Source organism: Hemicordylus capensis, chromosome 3 (genome assembly GCF_027244095.1).
Source record: "Hemicordylus capensis ecotype Gifberg chromosome 3, rHemCap1.1.pri, whole genome shotgun sequence".
Taxonomy (NCBI): Eukaryota; Metazoa; Chordata; class Lepidosauria; order Squamata; family Cordylidae; genus Hemicordylus; species Hemicordylus capensis.
The window spans coordinates 357,958,479-357,981,827 of record NC_069659.1 but is presented as its reverse complement, the minus strand read 5'-3'; the positions used below and the strand labels follow the sequence as shown (position 1 = coordinate 357,981,827).

Genomic DNA, 23,349 nt, shown 5'->3' with positions numbered 1-23,349 from the left:
CCTTCCAGGCTGGACCTGTGTCCTGCCAGGCTGCTGCATCTCCTAGTGTAGTGATGTGCACATACCCAGTTTGCCCGGTTCGGTTCGAATTCGAACCGGGAGGGGGAGGTTCATTTTTGGTTTTGCTTGAACACCCTCTGGTTCAGTTTGAATTCGAACCATTTCGAACCGGTTCAAACCTCCAAAAGGGGGTGGGGTGGTAGCTGGCACCCATGGGTACCTACCACCCAGCCCCGAAAGCAATCGGACACTCCTATGATTTTTTTATGAATATTTGAAATATTTTTACTTTTTTTTCTCATAGGGATTCGAACCAGCCCATTATCCTCTATTATGGAGCACCTAGGGGCACAAATGTGGGGTGGGTGGTAGGCACCCAGGGGTGCCTACTACCAACAAAACCCCAAAGCAATCGAACACTCCTCCGATTATTGGTGAATTTTTAAAGTATTTTGAATTCCTCATAGGGAATAATGAGGATTCCAGCAAATGTATAGCTTCACATCGGGGGCGGGGAGGGGAAGGGGTAGCCTAGAGCAGAGTGTGGTGGGTGGTAGTGCCCAAGTGGGGGGCCAGGAAGCTACTAGAATTATTTGGAAGGAATTGGGCAAAGGGCGGACTTTTAAGTGATTTTTGAAGCGGGCAAAAGAGGCTCAGCTGCCTCTGCTTCCCGGCAGTAGCAGCCCGGGAGTCTTGCTCGTCTCTGCCAGTTAACTGTGCAGCTCTGCCTGATGAACGGCCAGCCTGCAGGCATCAGGGCTCTCCGGTGGGGTGGGGCGGAGAGGAGCCACCACCCCCAGCTGCTGCTGCCAGGAAGCAGAGGCAGCTGTGCCTCTTGGCTCCTTGGGATGAGCTGCTGCTGCCTGTAGGCAGAAGGTAGCTGCGGGGGGGCAGGGAGTCAGGAGGCAGAGGACGGGGAGGCTGTCTTGGGGAAGCGGCCCAGAATGTAGAGGGGAACTAGATGGTAGAGGCACAATCATCCCCCCCCCCGAGCTTGTGGGTCCTAATGGAGGAGGGATCGGGGGGCGTGGAGGGGAAGTGTCATGCAGGGCCCAGTGATGACGATGGTGGGGAGGGGGGCCAAGAGGGGAGGGGGCTGAACGCCATGCAGGGCCTTCCACTTCCCAGGAGCTCTCCAGGCTTCTGTGTTGCTGCACCAGGGGGAGAACCGTCACTCCGTGGCCAAAGAGCCCCTGCTGGGCATGCCCAGGCTCCCGGCTCCATCTCCCGGGAGGGCTGGGAAATCTCCAGCTGCTGCTGCTGCCAGTCGGTGTATAAACCAGGCCTGCTCCACTTTGCCCCCCCCCCCCCCGCTGTTTTTGGACTACAACTCCCATAACCCCCAGCAGTGTTCCCTCTAAGGCGTGCATGCACACGCTCACATTTCTGGATGCCCGCTCAGTTGATTTTCAATCCCGCTCAGGTTGAATCAGGAAGAGTCCCACTCTGACTGCACAGGGTGCGCGCGCACACGGCCTTGATCCTGCCGCCCGGAACAAAACTCCTTCCGCACGCAGATGAAAGAAGCGAGGGAGGACCCTGACCCCCAACCCCAGTGGCCACTAGCCACGGATTATGGGAGCTGCAGGCCAGCCCTGCAGGAGGGCCGAAGTCGAGCAGGCCTGCTGTGAAGCCACCAGGGCTGTGCAGCCTCGGCCCTGCTGCTGAGTTTGGACTACACCTCCCATCAGCCCCAGCGGCCAAAGTCAGGGCTGACGGGAGTTGTAGTCCGCCAGGCTCTGCAGGAGGGCGGAGGTTGTGCAGGCCTGGTGCTGACCGCAGTGTAAGCCGGCTCCCTCTTCCACCTGCGGGGCCTGGGAGAAAAGATGCCCCCCGTGCGCCTTGATGCTCCCGAATAGCCTCCCGGCTTTGCCTTGGGAGCCGCTCCGGTCCTTCCCTGGGCGCTGGTGGGAAAGTGAGGATGCCCAGCCTGGCCACTCAAGCACCCTGGGGGTCAGGGAGAAGGGAGCTGGTTGGGTCAGCTGGTGCTGATCGCCGTGGGGCGCCTTTCGGCCACAGGGGCCTCTTCCGGGTGGTCGTCATGGCCCTGGCTTCCTTCCCTCCCTCCCGCCAGTGTGCTTGGCTTGTAGTGCCTGCCTTAAAAATAAGGGAAGGCGGATGTGGAAGGGACTCGGCAAAAAGAATGCGTCGCGAGAGGTTGCAGACCATGAATGAACCTTCCTGGGTCTCTTCTTGGTGCGTGCCTTCCACCATACAGCGGCTGAGGGCTGCCTTTGAAGCTGCGCTGCTGTTTATTCTCTGCAGTGTCTCTCAGTGCTGACTCTAGACACCCAGGAGGATTCTCTGCTTTGGGGCTGGTTGGTATGCCAGATCGGAACACAAGAGGATTCATCTGGCCCCACGCCTAGGGTGGCCGTAGTCTGGCTTTCCAAACCCGGGTGCCTAATTTGCATTCCATGTAAATTGGCTTTAAAATAATTTTGCATGTGCCAGTTAGCAACTGCACTTTCCACTTGACTTGTATTTGCTCTGGATATCTACCAGCAATAGTTGGGGAAGAGATCTTTGCCTGACTATTTTCCTTGCCATAGTAACAGCAGCAATAGAACAACAAAAAAAACACAACACAGCTTTTTAATTAAGGCTGTAATTCTGTTCACACTTATTTGAGAGAAGATCTGATTGAAACCAACGGTGCTTCCTTCTAAGTCAGCATGCATTGAATGTAAAGCCAAGGAAGTCCTTAAACACTACAATACACAGCCTGGTGGGCAGGTAGTGATTCCCATCAAAAGTATGCTCTCCTCTCAACTGCCCGAAAGAGATCCCCTGCTGATCACAAACCAGGCAACATTCCTCAGGGGATTACTGTACTTGTGGAAGTGAAATCCTCCCAGTGAGCCTCCTGTGCTCCTCCTCCTCCTCCTCTCTTAATCCAAGTCCAGGGGTTGAGCAGAAGAGCGACGGCACGTTTTGCTCCATAACTCTGTTTCTACTAGGTCTAGAGCTTAGCTTGAAAAGAAAAGAAAGAAAGCTGAAATCCAGGCAAATCCGGGTGGGCTAAGCAGTCTGGGTGAGGCTCTTGAAATCCAGGTGAAACCCGGGAATTCCACAGGGGCATGGCAACTCCACCCATGCTGCTTGCCCTGCAGAAGCTGCTGTTCAGAGTCCTACTGCTTCTAAGGATGGAGCATTCCTGCCTGCTCTGGTCAGCAGCCGCTCTCCAGGGTTCCATGCAGGGGTCTTTCCCTCGCCCTGTCTGCAGAGGCCAGGGATTGCACCAGGGGCCTTCTGCAGGGAACGCCGACTCTCTCTCGTGTGGAGTCTCGGTTCCTCCCCACTACCACTCGCTGTGTCCAGGCTGCGACTCCATCCCTGTCTGGGAAGCCAACACATGCCTGCCTCCAGCGGACAGAGGCCACCCCGCTCTTCCAAGTGACGCTGGGGCTGGGGCTGGCTGCCCAGCTGCCTTGCAGCTCCAGAGGCCTGGGTCACGCTAAAGCTGCTGCCGGTGGTTGCTCTTTGGGAGGTTGACCTGGCTGCTGCTCAGATGCCGCGGTGGTGAGACAACAGCAAGGACTTGAGCCAGCGCTTTGGGGCGTGTGGAGGTGGGCTTCCGTTTTAGAAAGGAGGGAGTGATTTGTGGCTGGGCTTCCACGTGTACGTGGGCATGTGTGGGGGAGAGGGAGCAGCTTGGGCCCCGACTGCCTGAGTCGGGACCACCTGCTCCCAGCTGGATCTGCCCACCGGACTAGATCACCTGGGAAGGCACTGCTCCCCTCCATGTGCCGCCCCGCTGAGGCCCCTTGGCTGAGTACCCAGGTTTATTTTTGGAAGTGGGCATTTTACGCAAGAAATGAAATAAAGGCAGGTAGGGACTGAAGTCAGTGAAAGCAAAGAAACAAAACAGAGAGAAACCATTCCAGTGCCGAACGAGAAGCTTTAATCCTTCCACGCAACACATCAGTCCCGTCCCCCCCCCCCACCCCCCCCCGCCCCCACTTCCTCCCTCCTGCTTTTCATCTGCTGGAAGCTTGACTGCTCCTCGCAGTTGACAGCATTAAAGAAAACCCAGATACTTTTTATGTACAGAAGAACAATTTAAAGCACAAGGAAACAACACACAATTGACATTTGATGTCTAGCAGCCTTTGGGGGCGAGATCCTTCAGAGAAGTTAGAGGCCCTCTGTTTAGCTCTGCAGGGAAATGACTTTGGGGCCTGGGGCCTTAGAAGAAGAAAGAAGGGATCCCAGACCAAATTAGTTTTCACAATCAGGGCAAAAGGTAAGAACCCTGCCTAGTCAGCTGGGGCGGGGGGGGGGGGGAGCTCCTCCTTGAAAAGCAGGAAGGAAGCAAAGGAATCGAGTGGGGCAAGGTCAGGAAGAGAAATCCACTCAGGGCAGACCCAAGAAGGCATTCCAGGGAAAGGGGCAGGAGCAAGGCAAGGGGGCGGGCAGCCTCTCACGGGGGCATGCCCTCTTCCCGGAAGACGGTTCCTCCGAAGGAGCACCCTACACAGGAGTGGCTCGTCCTCGCAGGCCAGCCAGGGGGGCCCCCAGGAGCTCCGCTTGCCCCCCTCGCTCAGCTACTCCTGCTCTGCTCAGCAGCCGCAGCGCTAATGAGAGCTGTGCTGCCTGCAGGCCGGTCATTCGTCAGGTAGAGCTGCACTGTTAACTGCCTGGACTGACTTTAGCTGTGCAGCTCTACCTGACCAATGGCCAGCCTGCAGGTGTCGGGGAGCAGGGAGAGGAGCACTCTGGGAAGCAGAGGCCGCTGGGCCTCCTCTGGGGCAGCCCCACTGGCTCTCTAGGACAAGCCGCTCCTGACCCCAAAAGGTGGTGGTGGGGGGACACCCCCCCACCCCCCAACAGTCCAGACATTGGTCTTCCTACCCCAGGAAATTCAGCCCAGCTCTACCGGCTTTTCACTGGCTGGTGCCTCTTTTAGCCGCCTAGCTGTTTCCATATTAATTGAGAAATTATCTCTTGATGGAATAATAACAACTCGGGACATCTTCAAACATTATCTTCTGTTCTCAGGTTTTCCACGGTGAGCCCAGCCTGCTCTCGCTCTCTCGTTCCCCGCACAGCAGGGTTGTTGGCCTGTCCAAAGTGCTGCAGCCGCAGCAGCCGCGTCCCCCGGCCTGGTCTGGCTGAAAAGCAAAGCCTGGCGCAGAAGGGCCCCGGAAGCCACGGAAGTGGGGCTGCCCCCGGCCGAGCCTCCCTCCAGACCCCGCTGGGCCCACCTTGTGCCCTGGCTGGCACTGCGGAGCTCGTGTGCTGGCCCTTCGGGGGAGCGGCAGGCTCCCCGCAGCGATTCCGCGCGGCATGGACTGGGCAGCAGGGAACAGCAAACAAAGCCGAACCTTCGGGGGCGGAGGGAGCAGGGAGCGAGGGGCCACCATCACACACACAGACAGACCCCCGGCTGCCCGGGTTGGAGGGGGCCGCGGAGACGCCCCTTTGCCCTCGCCCCAGGTGCTCTCCTGCAAAGCGCGCACTGGCTGGCAGCACCAGGCCCCCCCCCTCTGCTCCCCACTGAAATGCTGGCTGTACTGGGGTGTGTGTGTGTGTGTGTGGAGGGAAGCCCAGCCAGCCAGCCAGCGTTTCAGGGCCACACTGGCTGGGGAGGGAGAGGAGGCGGTCCAAATGGACCCTTTCCCAGGCATTGGCCCCGCCCCCTGTGTCTGGTGTGTCAAATGCAAGGGGGCGGGGCCAGTGCCGGGGGCGGGGCCTCTGCGCCCCAGGAGACCCTCCCTTCCCCTCTCAGCAGTTGGTGGGATGGGAGCCGCTCAGGTGGGCAAGGCAAGCAGCTCCTCCCCGTCAGCGAAGCCACGCACTGCTGGCACTGCTGGCAGGCAAGCTCTCTGGGCCGTGGCTTGGGGGGCATGCCTGGGGCTGGGGGAGCCGCTGATGGGCCCCCCCCTTGGGTCTGATTAGTTGTGGCTCTTCTTTCACTGCCTTACAAAGGAACTCGGGGACCGTTCGGGAAGGTTCCTTTTCTTACTTCTGCTTAAGAGTTTTAAACACAGGTCGATGTCTCTCATTTAGATTTCTGTCTATTTTATTTCAGTTCTTACGGCATTTCCTGCAGCTGCTGCAACCTTTTGCCTCTGTTCCAGGCATACCTTAAATCTAAGCCTGGAGTTGTTTTTTCCTCACTTTTGGAAAGTTACTTAGCAACTAGGGATGTGCACAAACCGGTTTGGTGGTCCTTTCCGGACTGGTTCGGAGGAGTTTGAGCCGGTTTGGCGGTGGGTTTTTGAACAAACCTTTTTAAGGAGCAGGGAGGGTGCTCATCCCGCCCCGCCCCCCCACGCTTCCCCTGCCAGTCCTGTCTCAAAAACCGCTGGCACGGGACAGCAGCATACCTCCTTGCCGCCCCAGTCAGCGTCGGACCGGAAGTGGAGGTACACTGCCACCCTGTGCCTGCGGTTTTTTTATTTTTTTATTTGATTTGTATACCGCCCTTCCAAAATGGCTCAGAGACAGCACCCGTGGGGGAAACGCGGCGGACGAGGGGAATGAGCATTCCCTGATCCTTAAAGGTCACACACACACACACACACACACCCCGCCGCCAAACTGGCCCAGGGCTGGTTCGTGCACATCCCTATGAGCAACTGCTGAGCGCCAGAGAATGCCCAGCACTCCTGATCCCTGAACGATGGGCAAGCGGTCAGGAGCAGGGCCCAGCGAGATGCTCTTCCTGGCTCAGCCCCTTTCGGCTCTGGCACAAAGCCTGCACCCGACCTTGTCTTGCTGAGGGTCGTTGTCTTATACACCTACTTATTTTTGTGACACTTGCCATTTTTTTGGCTTGGTTTTTAATGTATCCCCCTCTTAGTCTTCTCTCTTCTCCATCTCCTCCTCCAGCCATTCCCCAGGGGATTTGGTTGCCAGGACCCCATGGCATCCTGCTTGCCCTCCTCTGGACCCATTCCAGGTTATGGCCCTCCTTTTGGGACAGCCCTCCTGCCTTCTGCCGCCAAAGGCGCTTGAGGTGGCCTCAGAGTTTTCAACGGGGCGAGCTGCAAGGCTTCCAGGCAGGGCTGGTCCCATTCCCCAGCCCTGCCCTCGTGCCACGACCCCAAGGCTCCGTCAGCCTCGCAGGGCTCCTTCCACGCCAAGCCCTCCTCCTCCTGGACTGGCCCCTCGTCACTGACCAGGCCTCGCTTCTCGAGCTCCTGGCTGCTGGGACAAGTCTCCCAAGATCTTGCCTGGAGATCTCGCGGGAGCTTCTCCCGATCCTGCGAAGCCACATCTCCCTGCCAAGGCCAGGAAACACCTCCAGGTGGGAGTACTGATGTCTGCTTCTTCCCCGCCCGGGTCTTGCAGGCCCGACATAAAGCTCGCCTCATTTACCCCTGGTGATTGGCCCCACCTCAGGGGCTCCCCTGCACTCCTCCTCCTCAACGTTTTCCAAGTGAGGTCTGACCAGCACAGACTAGAGGGGGACTTCTCTTGACCTGGGCACTCTGCTCCTCTTCCTGCAGCCCAGGATTGTGTGAGCTTTTTAAGCAGCTGCATCACACTGCTGGCTCTCATCCAACTGGGTCCTCATCCTGGTCGCCAACTCCCTACACTCCTGTCCATTAAGAGTTTCAGGGCTGGGTTGCACAGTCAGAAGATGGTTCTGATTGACGTGGCATCTCGTCCAGGTGAAATAATTACGCTGTTGACTCCAGACAGTGATAGAGGCCTTTCATTCCGGTGCATCTTTCACTCTAGAAAAATCCAGTGCATGGGATTCCTCTCTAACAGCTGCAGGGTTTTTTCATGGTTGTTTTGGGAGCACAGGCACGCTGCAGACTTGATGTTTTTCTGAAGCTGGTTTGTCCAAGAACCCCCAGATGTCACTGTGTTGTGAAAGTGCAAAGAAGCTAGAAATTCTGTCCCAGAATTGCTGAGATCCATGACTGTTGAACGGGGTTGAAACGGTCTTAAATGTTGCCAGACCGGTTAGGGGTGTCATCACTCCGGAAGGCCATGCATGTTCTTATCTTCTGGAAGAGTCCTGCACTGCCCTTCACTTTTCTCCCCAGAGGATTCTTGCTTTTGATTAGATTGTTAGTAGCCTGTAGGCAGAGTTTGTTTTGCTTTTAACGTCTTTGTTCGTTTTCCGTGCCTAGCTGTCCCGGGCACTTTATAAATGGCGGTAATTAAAAGAACGAACAAACCTTGAATTGATACAAAACTTGCATTTACCAGTGAGCTGCTTTAGGAAATGTCAAAGCATTTTGCTTGGGTTGCTTGCATTAATAAAGATCCCAGAGGGTGTCAAGGAGAACATTCACTGCCCCAGTGCAAAAGGAGGTTTTCTGATCCTGTGAGAGGACTGCCCTCTAGTGGCAAGCTTGCAACACTGCAGACTACTTTTCTTTTTCTGTTAATTGGCTTTGCGGGAGCAGAGAGCAGTGAAACCCTTTAGATGCTAACGGGGTTCTTTATAGTTTCTTTAGCACTATAGGGTTAGTGCTATAAACTGAAGCCAAGGCATAGCTCTGACATGGCTGCACAGGGGATTTCTTGCATCCTTTCGCATGAGGAAACTCTCTCCTCTGCCCTGGCTTTTCACACACATGAATTGCATAAGTCTGGGGTCCTTCACAAAGTGTGGCAACTCAGCTGCCAAGAACAAAGGTTGAATCCATTCTGCAATTCAGAAAACTGCCTTGTGAGAAGTGCAGCTGAGGTGCTTGATAGGACCATTGAAAAGTGGAAGTTTACAGCTAAAAAGTCATTGATGCTGTCTAGACGGGGGCCCTGCTCCCTTCCTCTCTCATCTGCAACCCTGCTTTTACCATTTCAGAAAATGGCACACCAAATGCTTTGCTCATGTCATAGTTAACTGCCCTGGTTTTCACAAGGAGTTGTATGTGTTATTTCAAAACGCCCTCCCTCTTTGCCCCAGCCCTGGGCAAGGTCTTGATCTCTTAGCCACAGTTCAGAAGGCAGGATTGGGCCACAGGATCTGGTGCCCTTCCCCCTTGGAGGGCATCAGCTGTGATGGCCGTGGAGAAAGTGGTGCCTGTCTTGTGAATCAGGGATTACAAACTCTGCTTTCCAATCTGGGTTAAGCAAGCTGGCAACCCTGGCTCGTGGGTAGCCATGGTTAGCCCCTGCTAACTTTAGAGGAGAGCTGGTCTTGTGGTAGCAAGCATGACTTGTCCCCATAGCTAAGCAGGGTCCGCCCTGGTTGCATATGAATGGGAGACTTGATGTGTGAGCACTGCAAGAGATTCCCCTCAGGGGATGAAGCCGCTCTGGGAAGAGCAGAAGGTTCCAAGTTCCCTCCCTGGCAGCATCTCCAAGAGAGGACTGAGAGAGGTTCCCACCTGCAGCCATGGAGAAGCTGCTATCTAGCTCAATAGTGAGCTAGATAGACCAAGGGTCTGACTCAGTATATGGCAGCTTCCTATGTTCCTAACTTGGCAAAGAGGCACCTTTTAAAGTGGTGACTCTTTTATATTTAGCAGGGGGAGAGCAACTGGCCCTCTCCACCCCCAGCACAGCATCCCTCCAGTGACTGTTGCTGGTGTCTCTCTTGTCTTTCTTTTTAGAATGTGAGTCCTTTGGGGACAGGGAGCCATCTTATTTATGTATTATTTCTCTGTGTAAAACACCCTGAGCCATTTTTGGAAGGGCAGTATAGAAATCGAATAATAAATAATAATAATAAAGTCAGTCCGGGCATTTGCCTTAACTGTGGGGGGACGGTGCCGACCAGAGAGGGGAGAGGCTCAGGCAGTGATGGGTTTGTTCCAGAAAGAGATGGAAAATTTGCCAATGCCCTAAATAGATTGTGGTCTGGTGTGGTGTGTTTGCCTTTGTAAACAAAACTAAAGACGTTCCCCATGGTAAGTAAGGTTATGAGTTGCATAAATATCAGCTCCTCTACAAGTATTGGAACGGAAATATTGTCTTAGGAAAAAAATTCAGCAAAACCCTGAATGTGCTTTCAGTATTCAAGGACGTTCAAAGCTTTATTTGGAGATCACTTTCCTTAGGATACCTGGAGAAGTGTAGACACGAGGCATTTTCTGCAAGCACTTTGCGCCTGCCCAGTTCAGCAAAGGCGAGGTGGCTGTGTGTGTCTGCTGGAGGAGGAGAGACCCGAAGGAGCCACAGTTTGCATCTTGCTTTCACAAGTTGCAGGCTGAGATGGAAGAAGTATTTCCTCTTGGGGTTTGGCTTGATTTGCACAGTCAATAGGCTGAGTTCATAACTTGCTTTTTGGCTTGGATTATTTTTGCTTTTATTTTACCCCTCGATTGGGTGGAGGTGTATGTGTGTGTAACTTGCACTTCCTAGGGATAATTACCTCGAAAAATGTTAATTACAACTTGGAAACTGCCTGGCTTGCCTGATATTGTACTGGTATGCATTCATTGGAGTGTTTTCACAATGGAGGGAAGTAAGAAGTGGGGTCCCCCGGGGATCTGTACTGGGACCGGTGCTTTTTAATTGATTCATAAATGATCTAGAAGTTGGGGTAAGCAGCGAGGTGGCCAAATTTGCAGATGATACCTAACTCTTTTGGGTAGACAAAACTGATTGTGAGGAGCTCCAAAAGGATCTCTCCAAACAGGGTGAGTGGGCGACAAAGTGGCAAATGCACTTCAATGTTGGCAAGTGTAAAGTGATGCACATTGGGATGAAAAACCCCAACTTCAAGTGTACGCTGATGGGATCTGAGCTGTTGGTGACTGACCAGGAGAGGGATCTTGGGGTTGTGGTGGACAGCTCGTTGAAAGGGTCAACTCAATGTGCGGCAGCTGTGAAAAAAGGCCAATTCCGTGCCAGGGATCATTAGGAAGGGGATTGAAAATAAAACAGCTAATCTTATAATGCCTTTATGTAAAACTATGGTACGGCCACACTTGGAGTACTGCATACAATTCTGATCACAACATCTAAAGAAGGACATTGTAGAACTGGAAAGGTGCAGAAGAGGGCAACCAAGATGATCAGGGGCCTAGAGCACCTTTCTTATGAGGCAAGGATACAACACCAGGGACTGTTTAGTTTAGAAAAAAAGACGACTGCAAGGAGAAATGATGAGAGGTCTATAAAATCATGCATAGTGTGGAGAAAGTGGATTGAAAACGGCAAATGGAAGTATTTTTTCACACAACGCATAATCCACTCTGCCACAAGATGTGGTGACAGCCAACAACCTGGAAGGCTTTAAGAGGGGTTTGGATAACTTCATGGAGGAGAGGTCTATCAGTGGCTACCAGCCGGAGGGCTACAGGCCACATTCAGCCTCAAAGGCAGGATGCCTCTGAGTACCAGTTGCAGGGGAGTAACAGCAGGAGGGAGGGCATGCACATACCTCTTGCCTGTGGGCTCCCCAGAGGCATCTGGTGGGCCACTATGTGAAACAGGATTCCGGCCTAGGTGGGCCTCCTTGGGCCTGATCCAGCAGGGCTCTTCTTATGTTCTTATTCTGGTGCATTGTTTCTTAAAGCAAAGAATAGTCTCTCTATAAAAACAGCAGCGGAGGAGTTCCTGCCCACCTCACTGGGCTGGGGAAGGGAGTGTGCAGAGGGAGAGGTCAGCTGGTCCCACCACGGATGCTTGTGTCCGGCTGGCTCTGAGGGGCCACGTGCTTGGCTTTCTCCCCTCACCACACACACACACGCACTCCCATACAAGCAGGAGCCAAGTCTTGTTGCAAATGGTTGGACGCCTCCCCTCCCCTCTGCACCGTCTTCTTCCCAGTCCACCTGCCTCAGGCCTCCGGGATTCAGCCGGCAGTCAAATCACTCCCTGCTTTTTGCTTTGCCAGTGCAAAAAGTCACTCGAGCTGCTCTGCCACCATCTGACCAGACAGGCCAAGAATGCTGGAAGGAAGGAAGGACTCTCTTAACTCCTGGATGGATTCGCCACATCATGCAGCTAAACAAACAAAAACCAACTGCTGTAGCATTTTGCCAAAACGGGGGAAGCTCATTCTTTCAGCTCTAGATGTTTAGGGGTGTTCAATGTTTTGCTTGTGTCTTATTGGGTCTTAGGCTTAGGGCAGTTTGCAACTTATTGGATGTGTGGCCAGAAATTGGTGGCAGTGGCAGCTGCAATGACTGTCTGGTTTCAAGTGGGGGGGGGGGAAGCCCAGAGGGAGAAAAGCAGAAGGACCTGGATTTTGTGAGCCCAGTGAGAAAGCCGAGGCTGCAGCCCTCCATGCGCCTACCAGAGTGTAGAGCAGTGTTTCTCAACCACCGTCCATGGACCGGTGCCGGTCGACGAAGCATTGGATATTGGCCCATGAGGCATCACCAATAAAAATCACACACACACACCCCCAAAAAACAATTTTGGGCTGGCGGGGGCCACTGTGAGCTCTCTAGAGCTCATTCCCAGGCAGCCCACACTGTTGGATCACATTCATTTCACATCCTCGAAGTGAACATTATCCAGCAGTGGGGGCTGCCTGGAAATGAGCTCCGGAGAGCTGCCCGAAATTGTTTTTTGAGGGGGGGGCGGGGGGGTGGGAGGCGAGGGGAGGGACCCCCTTGCTAACGGCTGGCCCAAGAAACGGCACGTGACTGAGGTACCCGTCCATGACTGCAAAAACGTTGAGCAACACGGGTGCAGACCGTGGGGCTTGCTTCCCGGAAGCTGGCTTCTGCTGGGTCAGACCCCTTGGCATGTCTCCCTCGGCAGCAGCTCTTTGGGGGGATTTCGGGCAGGTGCTGTTCTCAGCTCTGGCTGGAGGCTTTTCAGACAGCGGGCTTGACCGTGAGGCTTGACTGCTTGTTCGGGGAATAACAGATACTCTGACGCCAAAGGATGAGGTTTTGAATCCCGGACAGAAATCGGGCTAAGTTCCAATATGGAGGGGGAAACCTGAATGGTGAGTGAATCGCCCTCTGAACTGTCGCACAGCTTTGGGGGTCAATCAGGCGGAAAAGTGAGCGCACACCCACCCTCCCAAGGTAAAGTGGCGGTCAAGTCACTGTCTGGAAAAGCTCCTGGAGATGCTGCGAGGGACGGAGCCTGGGGCCTTGTGCATGGTCTGCGAACGCGTGTGCCGGACTGTGCTTGATGTTCAGAATAGCACCTCCTGCGCTATTTCTGCTGGTGAGTGAGGTGATTGTGTGGGACAGAAAGCTAAAGAGGGTGCGGAGGAATCCATGACCCAAGAAGTGCAAACATTGACTTCTGCCACACGTGTCCAGGAGGGAGCTCAGTCAGTGCTCTCCCCCGGTTTGAAAGATTGCAGGAGATCCCGGACTGACAAGGGTTTCTTAACACAACACACATTGGAATCCACTGCCACAGGATGTGCGGACGGCTCCTATTTTAGAGAGCCTTTACAAGGGAACTAGGCCAACCCATGGAAGACGAGGAGACACCTGACAGTGGCTACCAGTCATTATGGTTATATGGAACCTCCATGTTCAGAGGCAGTGTACCTGTGAATGTTACTTGCGGGGGCGGGTGGAAGGGAAGGGGATGCTGGGCAAGGAAGACATGCAATCTAATTCAAGAGGGCTGCTTTTAGAGGGATCTGCCACGAGAGCGAGGGGGAGCGGCTGCTTCCACCCCTTCCTTCTGCCTCCACCCTGAATGCACATGTGGGTTTACAAAAGGCTCCCCGCCGCCCGCCACAGGGATGTCCTGGCTTATACCATGTCCCGTATCTCTGAAACCAGAGTCTGCAAACTGCTCAGGCAGACTGCAAGTTTGCAGTCTAGAGTTTGCATTGAGGTGGGTGCAGGGCGGGGGGTGCATAACTGTGGATGAGTGATGGGAGGGGGGCCAGTTGCCGCCCTGGGGGGCAAAACCACACAAGAAGACTACCCTGCCATGACTACCCTGCTGGGGGCCAGACTGGGGGCTCCCCGTGGGTCGGATCTGGCCTGTGGGCCCGTCGTTGACCCCGGTGCTCAGCCCAGGGCAAGGGTGCTCATCAGCAAGGGTGCTCATCAACTCTGGTCTCGCCAGATGTTATTGAGCTACAGCGCCCATCATCCCCAGACCTTGGCCACTGTGGCTGAGGATGATGGGAGTTGTAGTCCAACAGCTTCTGGGGCCACTTGCCCTAGAGATGCAGAATGGCTGGCAAGTGACCCCCGAGAGCCAGCAAGAGGGTGTGGGCTGGTCCTAAGGAGCAGGGGAGGGGGGCGCCAGGGGAGGCGCTGCCTCTGCTTCCCGGAAGCAGCTCGGGTTTCTCCCTGCTCAAGAGCTGTGTTGCCTGCAGGCTGGCCATTCATCAGGTAGAGTTGTGCAGCTAGTACAGCTCCTTGGCTGGTGGAAGGGAGCCCACCGTCTCTTCCTGGCCTCAGAAGCATCCCTGGCTGCAAGTTGCTCTTGGGTGAAAGGAGTTGTTGTACTTGTCCCCCACAAGGGGGGTGGGAGTCGAAATCGACTTGACGGCCCACTTTACCTTTTACTTACCCACTCGTGGGCTAACTGGCTGGAAAGCAAAGCCTACTCTAGAAGTCAGCCATGCAACACAAATCAGGATATCCAATTCTATCCTATCTGGACATTTGAGCACAGAGAAAATGTTAGGAAAATGGTTTTAAAAAACAACCCTCCCCTCCCTCCCTCCCTCCCTCCCCACCCTGCTTAACCCAGCTTGGACTGTTGTTCATAGAGGAGGCCACTAGATGGCACTAGGAAGCTTGTCTGTTCCCGGTGGGGCCAGTCGGAAGGGGGCAGCAGCCCCCACCGGGCTTGAGAGACTGAAGTCTGACCGGCCTGTTCAGCAGGGGGTTGCCTTTCTCCCTGAACTCCACTTACACAAGATCACCCCGTTGCACTCTGCATTAATTTAATCCAGAAGAAATGCTGCACTCTGTGCTCACAATCCTATGAAATGGATTGTGGAGGAGAGACGGCCTGGGGGTAGCCAGCAGGACTGGTCCCCTTAGCTAAGCAGGGTCTGCCCTGGTTGCATAGGAAGGGGAGACTAGAAGTGTGAGCACCGGAAGATCTTCCCCTGGGGGCATAATGGAGCTCCTCTGGGAAGAGCATCTAGGTTCCAAGTCCCCTTCCTGGCAGCATCTCCAAGATAGGGCTGAGAGAGATTCCTGCCTGCAACCTTGGAGAAGCCTCTGCCAGTCTGTGAAGACAATACTGAGCTAGGTGGACCGATGGCCTGACTCGGTAGAAGGCAGCGTCCTCTGTTCCTAAATGGTGTGCCCTGCTTGTCTCAGGGAGCGTTCTCCTTCTCAGATCCCTTCTGCCCTTCTTGAGGTCTGCAGAGGAAGTCCTGCTTGAAGAACCTCCATGCTCAGAGGTGCCTCCTCAGGGGAAGGCCCAGAGCTTCAAGGCAGAGCATTTGCTTGGCCTACAGAAGGTCCCCGGTTCTCTCCCCCAGAGGGGGCTGGGAGAGGCTCCTGCCTGGAACATGGAACTGAGTGAACCAAATGGCTGCTAGGAAATCCCCTGCGTTCCTAGGGGGCTGCTGGGGAGGGGCCCGTGCATTTCAGTGGGCATCCCCTGCCGTCCCTTTTAGGGTGAAGTTGTAGCTCCTCCGTGGTGGAGCCCCTGCTGGGCCTGCAGAAGCCCCCAATTTAAGTCCCTGGCAGGCTCTCCAAGTGGGGCTGGGAGATCTTGGCCTGAAACTCTAGAGGGCCACTGCCAGATGGGGCAGACCAGGGCTGCAGAACTTGGACCCTCCGGCTGGTCTTAGACTACAACTCCCATCATCCCCAGCCAGAGTGGCTAGTAGTGATTATGGGAGTTGTAGTCCAGCATCTGCCGGAGGGCTGGAGTTGAGCAGCCCTGGTGAAGACACGGCTGGTGAAGACGAGGAGGAGGAATGGTCTGCTTCAGTCCAAGACAGCCTCCTTCATTGCCTCCTGAATCCCTGTGCTTTGGAGGGGGCCACGTCCCAGGGGCGCCCCCTGCCTCCATGGCCTCCTGGCTTGTGGGCTTTCTGTGGGGAGCGGGATGCTGGGCTCGACAGGCCCGCTTGGGGCTGAGGATCCAGGGAGCCCTTGTAGTGTCCCTGAAGTCCACCCGTCTCCAACTGACAACTGCCCAGAGAAGGACCCTCTTTTGTGGCCCTGGCTCTGCCAATGAAGACCCTCCCGGCATAAGCCTGGCCAAGGCACCAGCTTCTCTGCTGTGATTACTGGAGGGAGGGAGGGAGGGGCCGGCCCTCTGGCGCTCTGCTTTGGGCTCTGTCCTCTGGCAGGAGAGACTCCTGACTTCTCCAGCTATAGAGCCTGCCCTGTGGAAGTCTCACCTCTTGCTGCATCCCCTCTAGGCACTGACATGGCTCTGGCTGAGTGGGGCCGGCCCCCGGAGGGGTCACTGCAGTCTGGGGCGGTGGGGGGGGTCTCTTGCTGGATCCAGGAATTAAGCGGCAATGTTCTGAGAGGACTTCCTCATCCCACCAATAAATCACTTGGACAAGAGTTGGTGTGGTTTGGAGGCAGAAGTATAAAGCAGCATCCATCATGACGGGGGGGGGGGAGTCTACATTTTCTGCATTGGTAAGAGGTTTTGGGGGACTAAAGTAGAAGGTCTTGTGCCCGAAGAGGGCAGAGCTGTGCATGCGCCAAACATTACATCACACACACACACACACACACACACGTGTGCGCAAACGGAGGACTCTCCTAATTCAAAAGGGTGAGAGAGACGGCAGAGCTGCCAGTCGAGGCATTGATGATGGTGTGACAGAGAGCATGAGCGGATCGGGGAGGGATTACTTGAAATCCTGCGATGCAGTGCCAAGGCCAGGGCGTGCCCAGCCTTGCAAAGAGCAGGAGCCCCGTGCCGAGGGCACCGGGGCGTCTGCCTGGCCAACGGGACCAGCCGTGCTGCTGCCCAAGGGCACTGCCTGGCCCCAACAAATGTCCCGGGCCAGGCAGTCTGGGGGGGGGGAGAAGCCCCTCATTCCTGGCATGTAAGAGAAGAGCGTGTTTGCGGGGGGGGGGGGGCTTCTCGCACGCTCGAGGCCGGGAGCTCTTGCATTTGCTTAATGAGGGAGCATCATCCCGACCGTGCTGCAACTCCCACCTGCAGGGGTGCCTTCCCCGGGGAAGCCTCCTAGACCCCTTCGACAGAGGTCTATCCAATCTTGCGTGGTGTGGAGAAAGTGGAGAGAGAGAGAAAGGCTCCCGTGGCTGGCTGGGAGTCCCTGGCGCTCCTGAGCCCTGGGAGCCCGTTTGCCTTCCCTTGTTCCCAAGAGCAGTGCTGTCTTTCCAAAAGGGCCCCGACATCTTAGGGATCTCCCCCCCACCCCGCCCCGCAAAAGACCCAGGAGGATTTTGAAGAGGGGTGGACAGATGGCTCACCGCCAGCTACACACACACACACACACCCAGGAAAAGATCAGCTCTCAGTGCATGCTTTGAATGTTGTGAGCCCTTCCAGCTGTTTCATAAACATGCACTACTCCCATCATCCCCAGCCACTGGGCAGTGTGGCAGGGGATGATGGGAGTTGTAGTCCAACAACATCTGGGGACAACAAGGTTGGGAACAGTGTCCGCTCTCATTTTTTTCATCTGTGTGCATAATGAGTTTTCTTCCGGGCGGCAGGATCAAGGCCGTGTGTGCTCACCATGTATATTCAGCCTGGGGCCTTCCTGATTCAACCTGAGCGGGATCTAAATGAACTGAGCGGACATAAAAAAGCTTGTGAGAGCGTGCGCACATGCTCACGCCTTAGAGGGAACACTGCTTGGGAACACTGACCTGGATCGACCCACCTGCCCCCTTAGCCAGCAGGGTTTGGGGCGTGGGGGGTGCCGGGTGGAAATTGGGAAAGGAAAATTAAAGTTGCCGCCCGGGATGGCCAGAGTTGTCGCCAGAGCTGTGCATTGCAGAAGAACGTGCTGCCTGCCTAGGGGAGTGTTTGATGTAATGAGGCTGGATAAAGATTTTTTTTTTTTTTTAAAGGTAGACCTCAAGTAGCATTTGCTATTTTTAGGGAGAGATCAGTGCAAAATTGCTAACTACCCCTCTGTGGAATAATCTGGTGGGGTAAGGGGGTGGGGGCTGAGTGCAGCCGGCGGGATTTTTTCCTCTCCCCCAGGAGGCTGCCGTTGCTCTCCGTGCCTCTCAAGATCTCCGAAAGGGAGCAGTGCTGCACACTCGCTTGGCATGTGATTTTAAAAATAGTTTCCCAAAAATAACCTCAACCCATCCCATAGGGCTCACTTTCAGAGGCCTGTTTATTTAACACCGCACTTTAAAAAAGGAAAAACTGGCTGCAGCTTAAGAACCCAGAAAGCAGCCGTGGGGCGAGCAGTCCTTTGCTTGCCCGCCTCTCCTTCCCTTCCTTTCTCCATCACCCCTCTTGTGTGACCAGTTCCCGAAATGGCTTTTTTTGCATCCTGCTTCTTCACGTGGTCATCCTGGCAGAGAGGCTTTCTGCCTCTTTTTGCAAAGGCTGACTTGAGATACAGCCCAGATAATGTCAGCACCTTTATTTTACTCTTTTTCAAACCACATGACATAATGCTTCATGTACCTGAAATGGGGGTGGGTGGGCTGTCACGCTGGGAATGATATTCTGTTGCGTCTTGTTATGGGGAAGGCCTGAAAAAAGCCCAGGAAGAGGCCAGACCTCTCCCTGTTTCTAGTTTGCTTATAAACACAGCTTTTTCATTTCATTTAGAAACATACAAGGTGGCTTTCATCAAATATTTTAAAGCACATTTTATAAACCAGAATGATAAAAACCAGATAAGAACAATGGTTAAGAGAAAACCGTAAATACGAGAGAGAAGGCATAATGAAATTAAATATTGTTCAGGCCAGAAGTCTGATGAAGCTGAAAAGACCTCAGTTTGTTTGCCGCAGAATGTCATCGGAAAGAAGGCTAGGCAAATTTCCTGTGTCATAGAGTTCCACAGCCCAAGGTGTTCTGCATGTATAGAATCTCTGAAGATACTTGTTAGTACAGTTTTTCAAGAATGAAAAGGCTGTCATCAGTTAGGGGAACTGTACATTTACCATGCAAATAACCTATCAAAAGCTAAGCCATTTTTACTAGCCAGCTGACCCACAGATAACTCTTTTAGGCATCTGCAGTCTAAAAGACACAAAGACTAACTTTTATGGAACTTCCCATCTGGTTGCCTTGAGCAAATCCTGACTTGCCCTAGACCTCTTGGCAAGTGGCCACTTACCAGTTCACTGTATAGGAGGAATGGAAAGTTTTTTGGGAGTTTTCCGGATTTTGAATAGTTCTCCCTAAAGTTTAGAATGGCTAAAACAGTGGGTTGTGAACTCTCTTCAAAAGAGGTCCCTTTCCATCCCAAACCAGACCTTTGTCGTGCATCTGAAATTTCCACCATGGGGCATCCTGCATTCAAAGCAATGGGTGTTCCTAAATCCCCGTCTCTTGGTGTGGGTCAAGCGTCTTGACTTGCCTGCACTTGATGGCCAGAAGAACACAGCCCCGTGGCCCTTGCAGCTGAGAGGCAGCGCCCCCCCCCCATGAGGGATTGCCGACAGAGGGCTGGGCAAAGAGCTGGCAGAAGGGCAGGAGAGGGTAGCGAGGAGGACCCATGTCGCGCTGTGGGGGTGTCCTGTAGTGCAGCCTTCTGCCGGAAAATGGCTCCGGGTTTGCGGCTTGGAGAGGGCCAGTGTGCAAGGCAGAGGTCGCGTGGCTTCTGCCGCTGGAGTCGGAAGCCTTTGGTCGGTCTCAGGGCAGGGCGCAGAGGGTCACTCTGCGTCTGGAGATGAACATCCCGGCCCGCTGGGCAAGTGGGAGGAGAAGCTTTCCAGATGATCAGTGTGGATTTCTGGACAGAGACCTCTCGGGCTCTGTGTCTTTTGATGGTGTGTTCAGCTTCTGAGAGAGCACGAGAGAGGGAGAGAATATGAACACACACCCACAACTCAGTGTGAGAGCAGCCAGGGGCCTCTTGGCCTGTCACGGAAGCAGCAGCTTCTAAGATCACTGCATCGCAACAACTGAACAGGTTGGGTTTCCACCCAGGCAGCTGAGCCCAGATCCTTGGCAGGAGGAAAATCTCCCCCACCCCCAACCACCTTTCCAAAATAAATGGTGCCTCTCTGCATTTATTATTGTGTGCAGGAGGACTTAAAGGTAAAGTGTGCCGTTGAGTCGGTGTCCACTCCTGGGGACCACAGAGCCCTGTGGTTGTCTTGGGTAGCATACAGGAGGGGTTGACCGTTGCCATCTCCCGCGTAGTCTGAGATGATGATGCCTTTCAGCATCTTCCTGTATCGCTGCTGCCCGATAGAGGTGCTTCCCATAGTCTGGGGAACAGACCAGCAGAGATTCAAACTGGCAAGTGCTGGCTTGCTAGTCAAGTCATTTCCCCGCTGCGCCCTTTGTGGGGGGGCTTGCAGGAGGACTTGGGGGTTCCGTTATTTGAGGAGCAGCTGGGGCTCGGGGGTGGAGGCACCTGGCTTGTGCACAGCAGGCCCCAGGATCAGTCTGGCACAGCCTAAGGCAGTTCCCTGTGTGCACCCATTCTGCTACAACCCCCCCGACCCTAAAATGTGTACCCAAGTGTGCCATGGCCCCACTCCCACCAGGCGGGACAGCTGCAGTGCAGAATAAACAGACCGCCTGTAGGCAAGGCCATTTGGTGGATTCTCCCGCCCCCCACCTCCAGAAGGTGCCCAGGGCAATTCCCTGTCCCTATCCCTCGCCCCCTCCCTACAGGTCTAAGAGGAGTGGTGCCCACAGGCCGACCCCCAGACTCCTCCCTTTGACGCAAGCTGGGAAGCCGTGCTGGGGCTGTGTGAGCTCCGCTTCCCCTCCCTGACTTCTCCTCCTCTCTCGTTGCAGGCATGGTGCAGAAACTTGACCAAAAGCTCCCTGTCGCCAATGAGTACCTGCTGCTTTCTGGGGGAGTCCGGGAAGGTGTCGTCGACCTGGACCTCGACGAGCTGAACATCTATGCTCGCGGGACGGACTACGACATGGACTTCACCCTCCTGGTGCCGGCGCTGAAACTGCACGACCGGAACCAGCCGGTCACCCTGGACATGCGGCACTCGGCCCTCTGCCACTCGTGGCTGAGCTTGCGGCTCTTTGACGAAGGGACGATCAGCAAGTGGAAGGACTGCTGCACCATCGTGGACCACATCAACGGGGCCACCAATTATTTCTTTTCCCCGACAAAAGTGGCGGACTGGTTCTATGACTCCATCAGCATCGTCTTGTCTGAGATCCAGAAGAAGCCTCAGCGGGGGATGCCCAAGGTGGAGAAGGTGGAGAAGAACGGGACCATCATCTCCACCATCCTGGGGGTGGGCAGCAGCCGCATGCTCTATGACATTGTGCCCGTGGTGTCCTTCAAAGGCTGGCCGGCGGTGGCCCAGAGCTGGCTGATGGAGAACCACTTCTGGGACGGCAAGATCACGGAGGAGGAGGTCATCAGCGGCTTCTACCTGGTCCCCGCCTGCTCCTACAAGGGCAGGAAGGACAACGAGTGGAGGCTCTCCTTTGCCCGCAGCGAAGTCCAGCTGAAGAAGTGCATCTCCGGCAGCCTCATGCAGGCCTACCAGGCGTGCAAGGCCATCATCATCAAGCTGCTCTCGCGGCCCAAGGCCATCAGCCCCTACCACCTGCGCAGCATGATGCTCTGGGCCTGCGACCGGCTGCCGGCCAGCTACCTGGCCCGGGAGGACTACGCGGCCCACTTCCTGCTGGGCCTGATTGACGACCTGCAGCACTGCTTGGTGAACAAGATGTGCCCCAACTACTTCATCCCCCAGTGCAACATGTTGGAGCACCTCTCTGAGGAGACGGTCATGCTCCACGCACGGAAGCTCTCCTCGGTGCGCTCGGATCCCACCGAACATCTCCGGACTGCCATTGAGCACGTCAAGGCAGCCAACCGGCTAACGCTGGAGCTCCAGAGGAGGGGCAGCACCACCAGCATCCCTTCTCCTCAGTCGGATGGCGGCGACGCCAACCAGCCCGACGACCGGTTAGCCAAAAAGCTGCAGCAGCTAGTGACTGAGAACCCGGGGAAATCCATCTCGGTCTTCATTAATCCAGATGACGTCACACGGCCTCACTTCAGAATCGACGACAAGTTCTTCTGAGAGTTTCCCCGCACCTTTTTGTTCTTTCTCTTCCCCCCACTCCACTTCCTCCAGACTTGAACAGTGGTTTCCCTCGCCTCTCTCTTTGGCATTTTTTTAACATATCCAGCTTAGATTGGATTTGTTGAGAACAACCCAGACTTCTTCCTGGTTCTGCAGGATGGTGCAGAAACGGTATATTCCTCTTTGGTTTGCTGCTTCCCCCCTCCATTGAATTGTTCTGTGGGTCTGTAGTTTTTGGAGAAGACCATGAACCACACACCTGCTTCCCCATCCCTTTCTTTTGCAAAAAAAGAATCCCTTGCTCCCGAAGGGTTTCCCACCAGGAACGTTTGGCTGGCTCCTAGCTCCTCTGCCAGGTTTTTTGCTTTATTTGCTCTTCACTGTTCGCATCCAGAAGGATCACGTCGACTTTAAAAACGATAATGCCACAAACTTCCTAAATTTGGGGTCTCTTTCCCCGCCACAGCCACTCTTCTTGAATGTAATTGTTCAGAATCCAACTTGTACAGTACAGAGAAAGCTGTTTCCGCCAATCTTCCATGCAGGATAAGGTTCTGGAATGTTACTTTTTAGTGTGTGTAATTATTCAAAGCCTTATTTAAATGCTATTAAACAACATACCGTTATAAATGTTAATTTGCACTAATGAAAACTTCTGCCACCGCAGCGGCTCCTTTGGCTTTTTCACTTCTGTTAAGGATTAGCATCTGTTGGGGAGCTTTGAATGGCCAGGTGCTCAGCCCTCCCGTTTTCCTGGATGCAGCCCTGCATATGTGGGTGTATCTTTGTTGCATGCAGTGGGTTCAAAGGGACTGTGTGATGCCTGGGGGTGGGGGGCCGTCCAATAGACCTGCTCTGCTTCCCGTAGTTTCCTGCTGAAGTGGAGTGTTAGCCGTCCAGATGGGACCCCTTGGCAGTGTCAGAAATCCACGCTTGGGAGAGGCCTTGGGGGTGTGCCTTCTGCTCATGGCACGGTGCCGCTGAAGCCCTGACGATGGAGTGCGGGTGTACATGCACGTCATCCGCCCTCATCTGGCTGGGCTGCAGTGGCCGGGCTTTGCATCATCAAGAGCGGTTCTGCACAGAGGGTGTGTCCGGTGTAGTCTCGTCTACAAAGAAAAAGGAAGGTGGGCAGAGAAGGGCGTGCCCAGCCTTGGTCGGTGTCCTCTTCCTAGAAAGCACCAGGCTGTGCAGTAGGGCGCAGCCAAATCAAATTCCTATTGAAATTCCTCACAACAAAACAAATTTCGAGATCTGTGTCCCAAACCCTGACGGAGGAGTCAGTGGAGGGCGCCCTTTCCAGCTCCACACATAGAACCGTTCTGAAGGTGGATGTTGTGAGGGCTGAGGTCTCCATGGCTGCCTTCAGCTTGGCTGT

General features: G+C 54.7%; 1 protein-coding gene across 1 annotated transcript in view; it reads left to right on the top strand.

Annotated features, from left to right (window-relative positions):
- The window catches only part of MB21D2 (Mab-21 domain containing 2), a 75,213-nt gene extending 52,576 nt beyond the window's left edge, over positions 1–22,637 (top strand). Inside the window, exon 2 of the mRNA XM_053312331.1 lies at positions 20,704–22,637. Coding sequence (XP_053168306.1) covers positions 20,704–21,968 — 1,265 coding nt within the window. The 3' untranslated portion in view covers positions 21,969–22,637. The remainder of the gene's footprint in view (positions 1–20,703) is intronic.
- Positions 22,638–23,349: the final 712 nt, after the last annotated feature.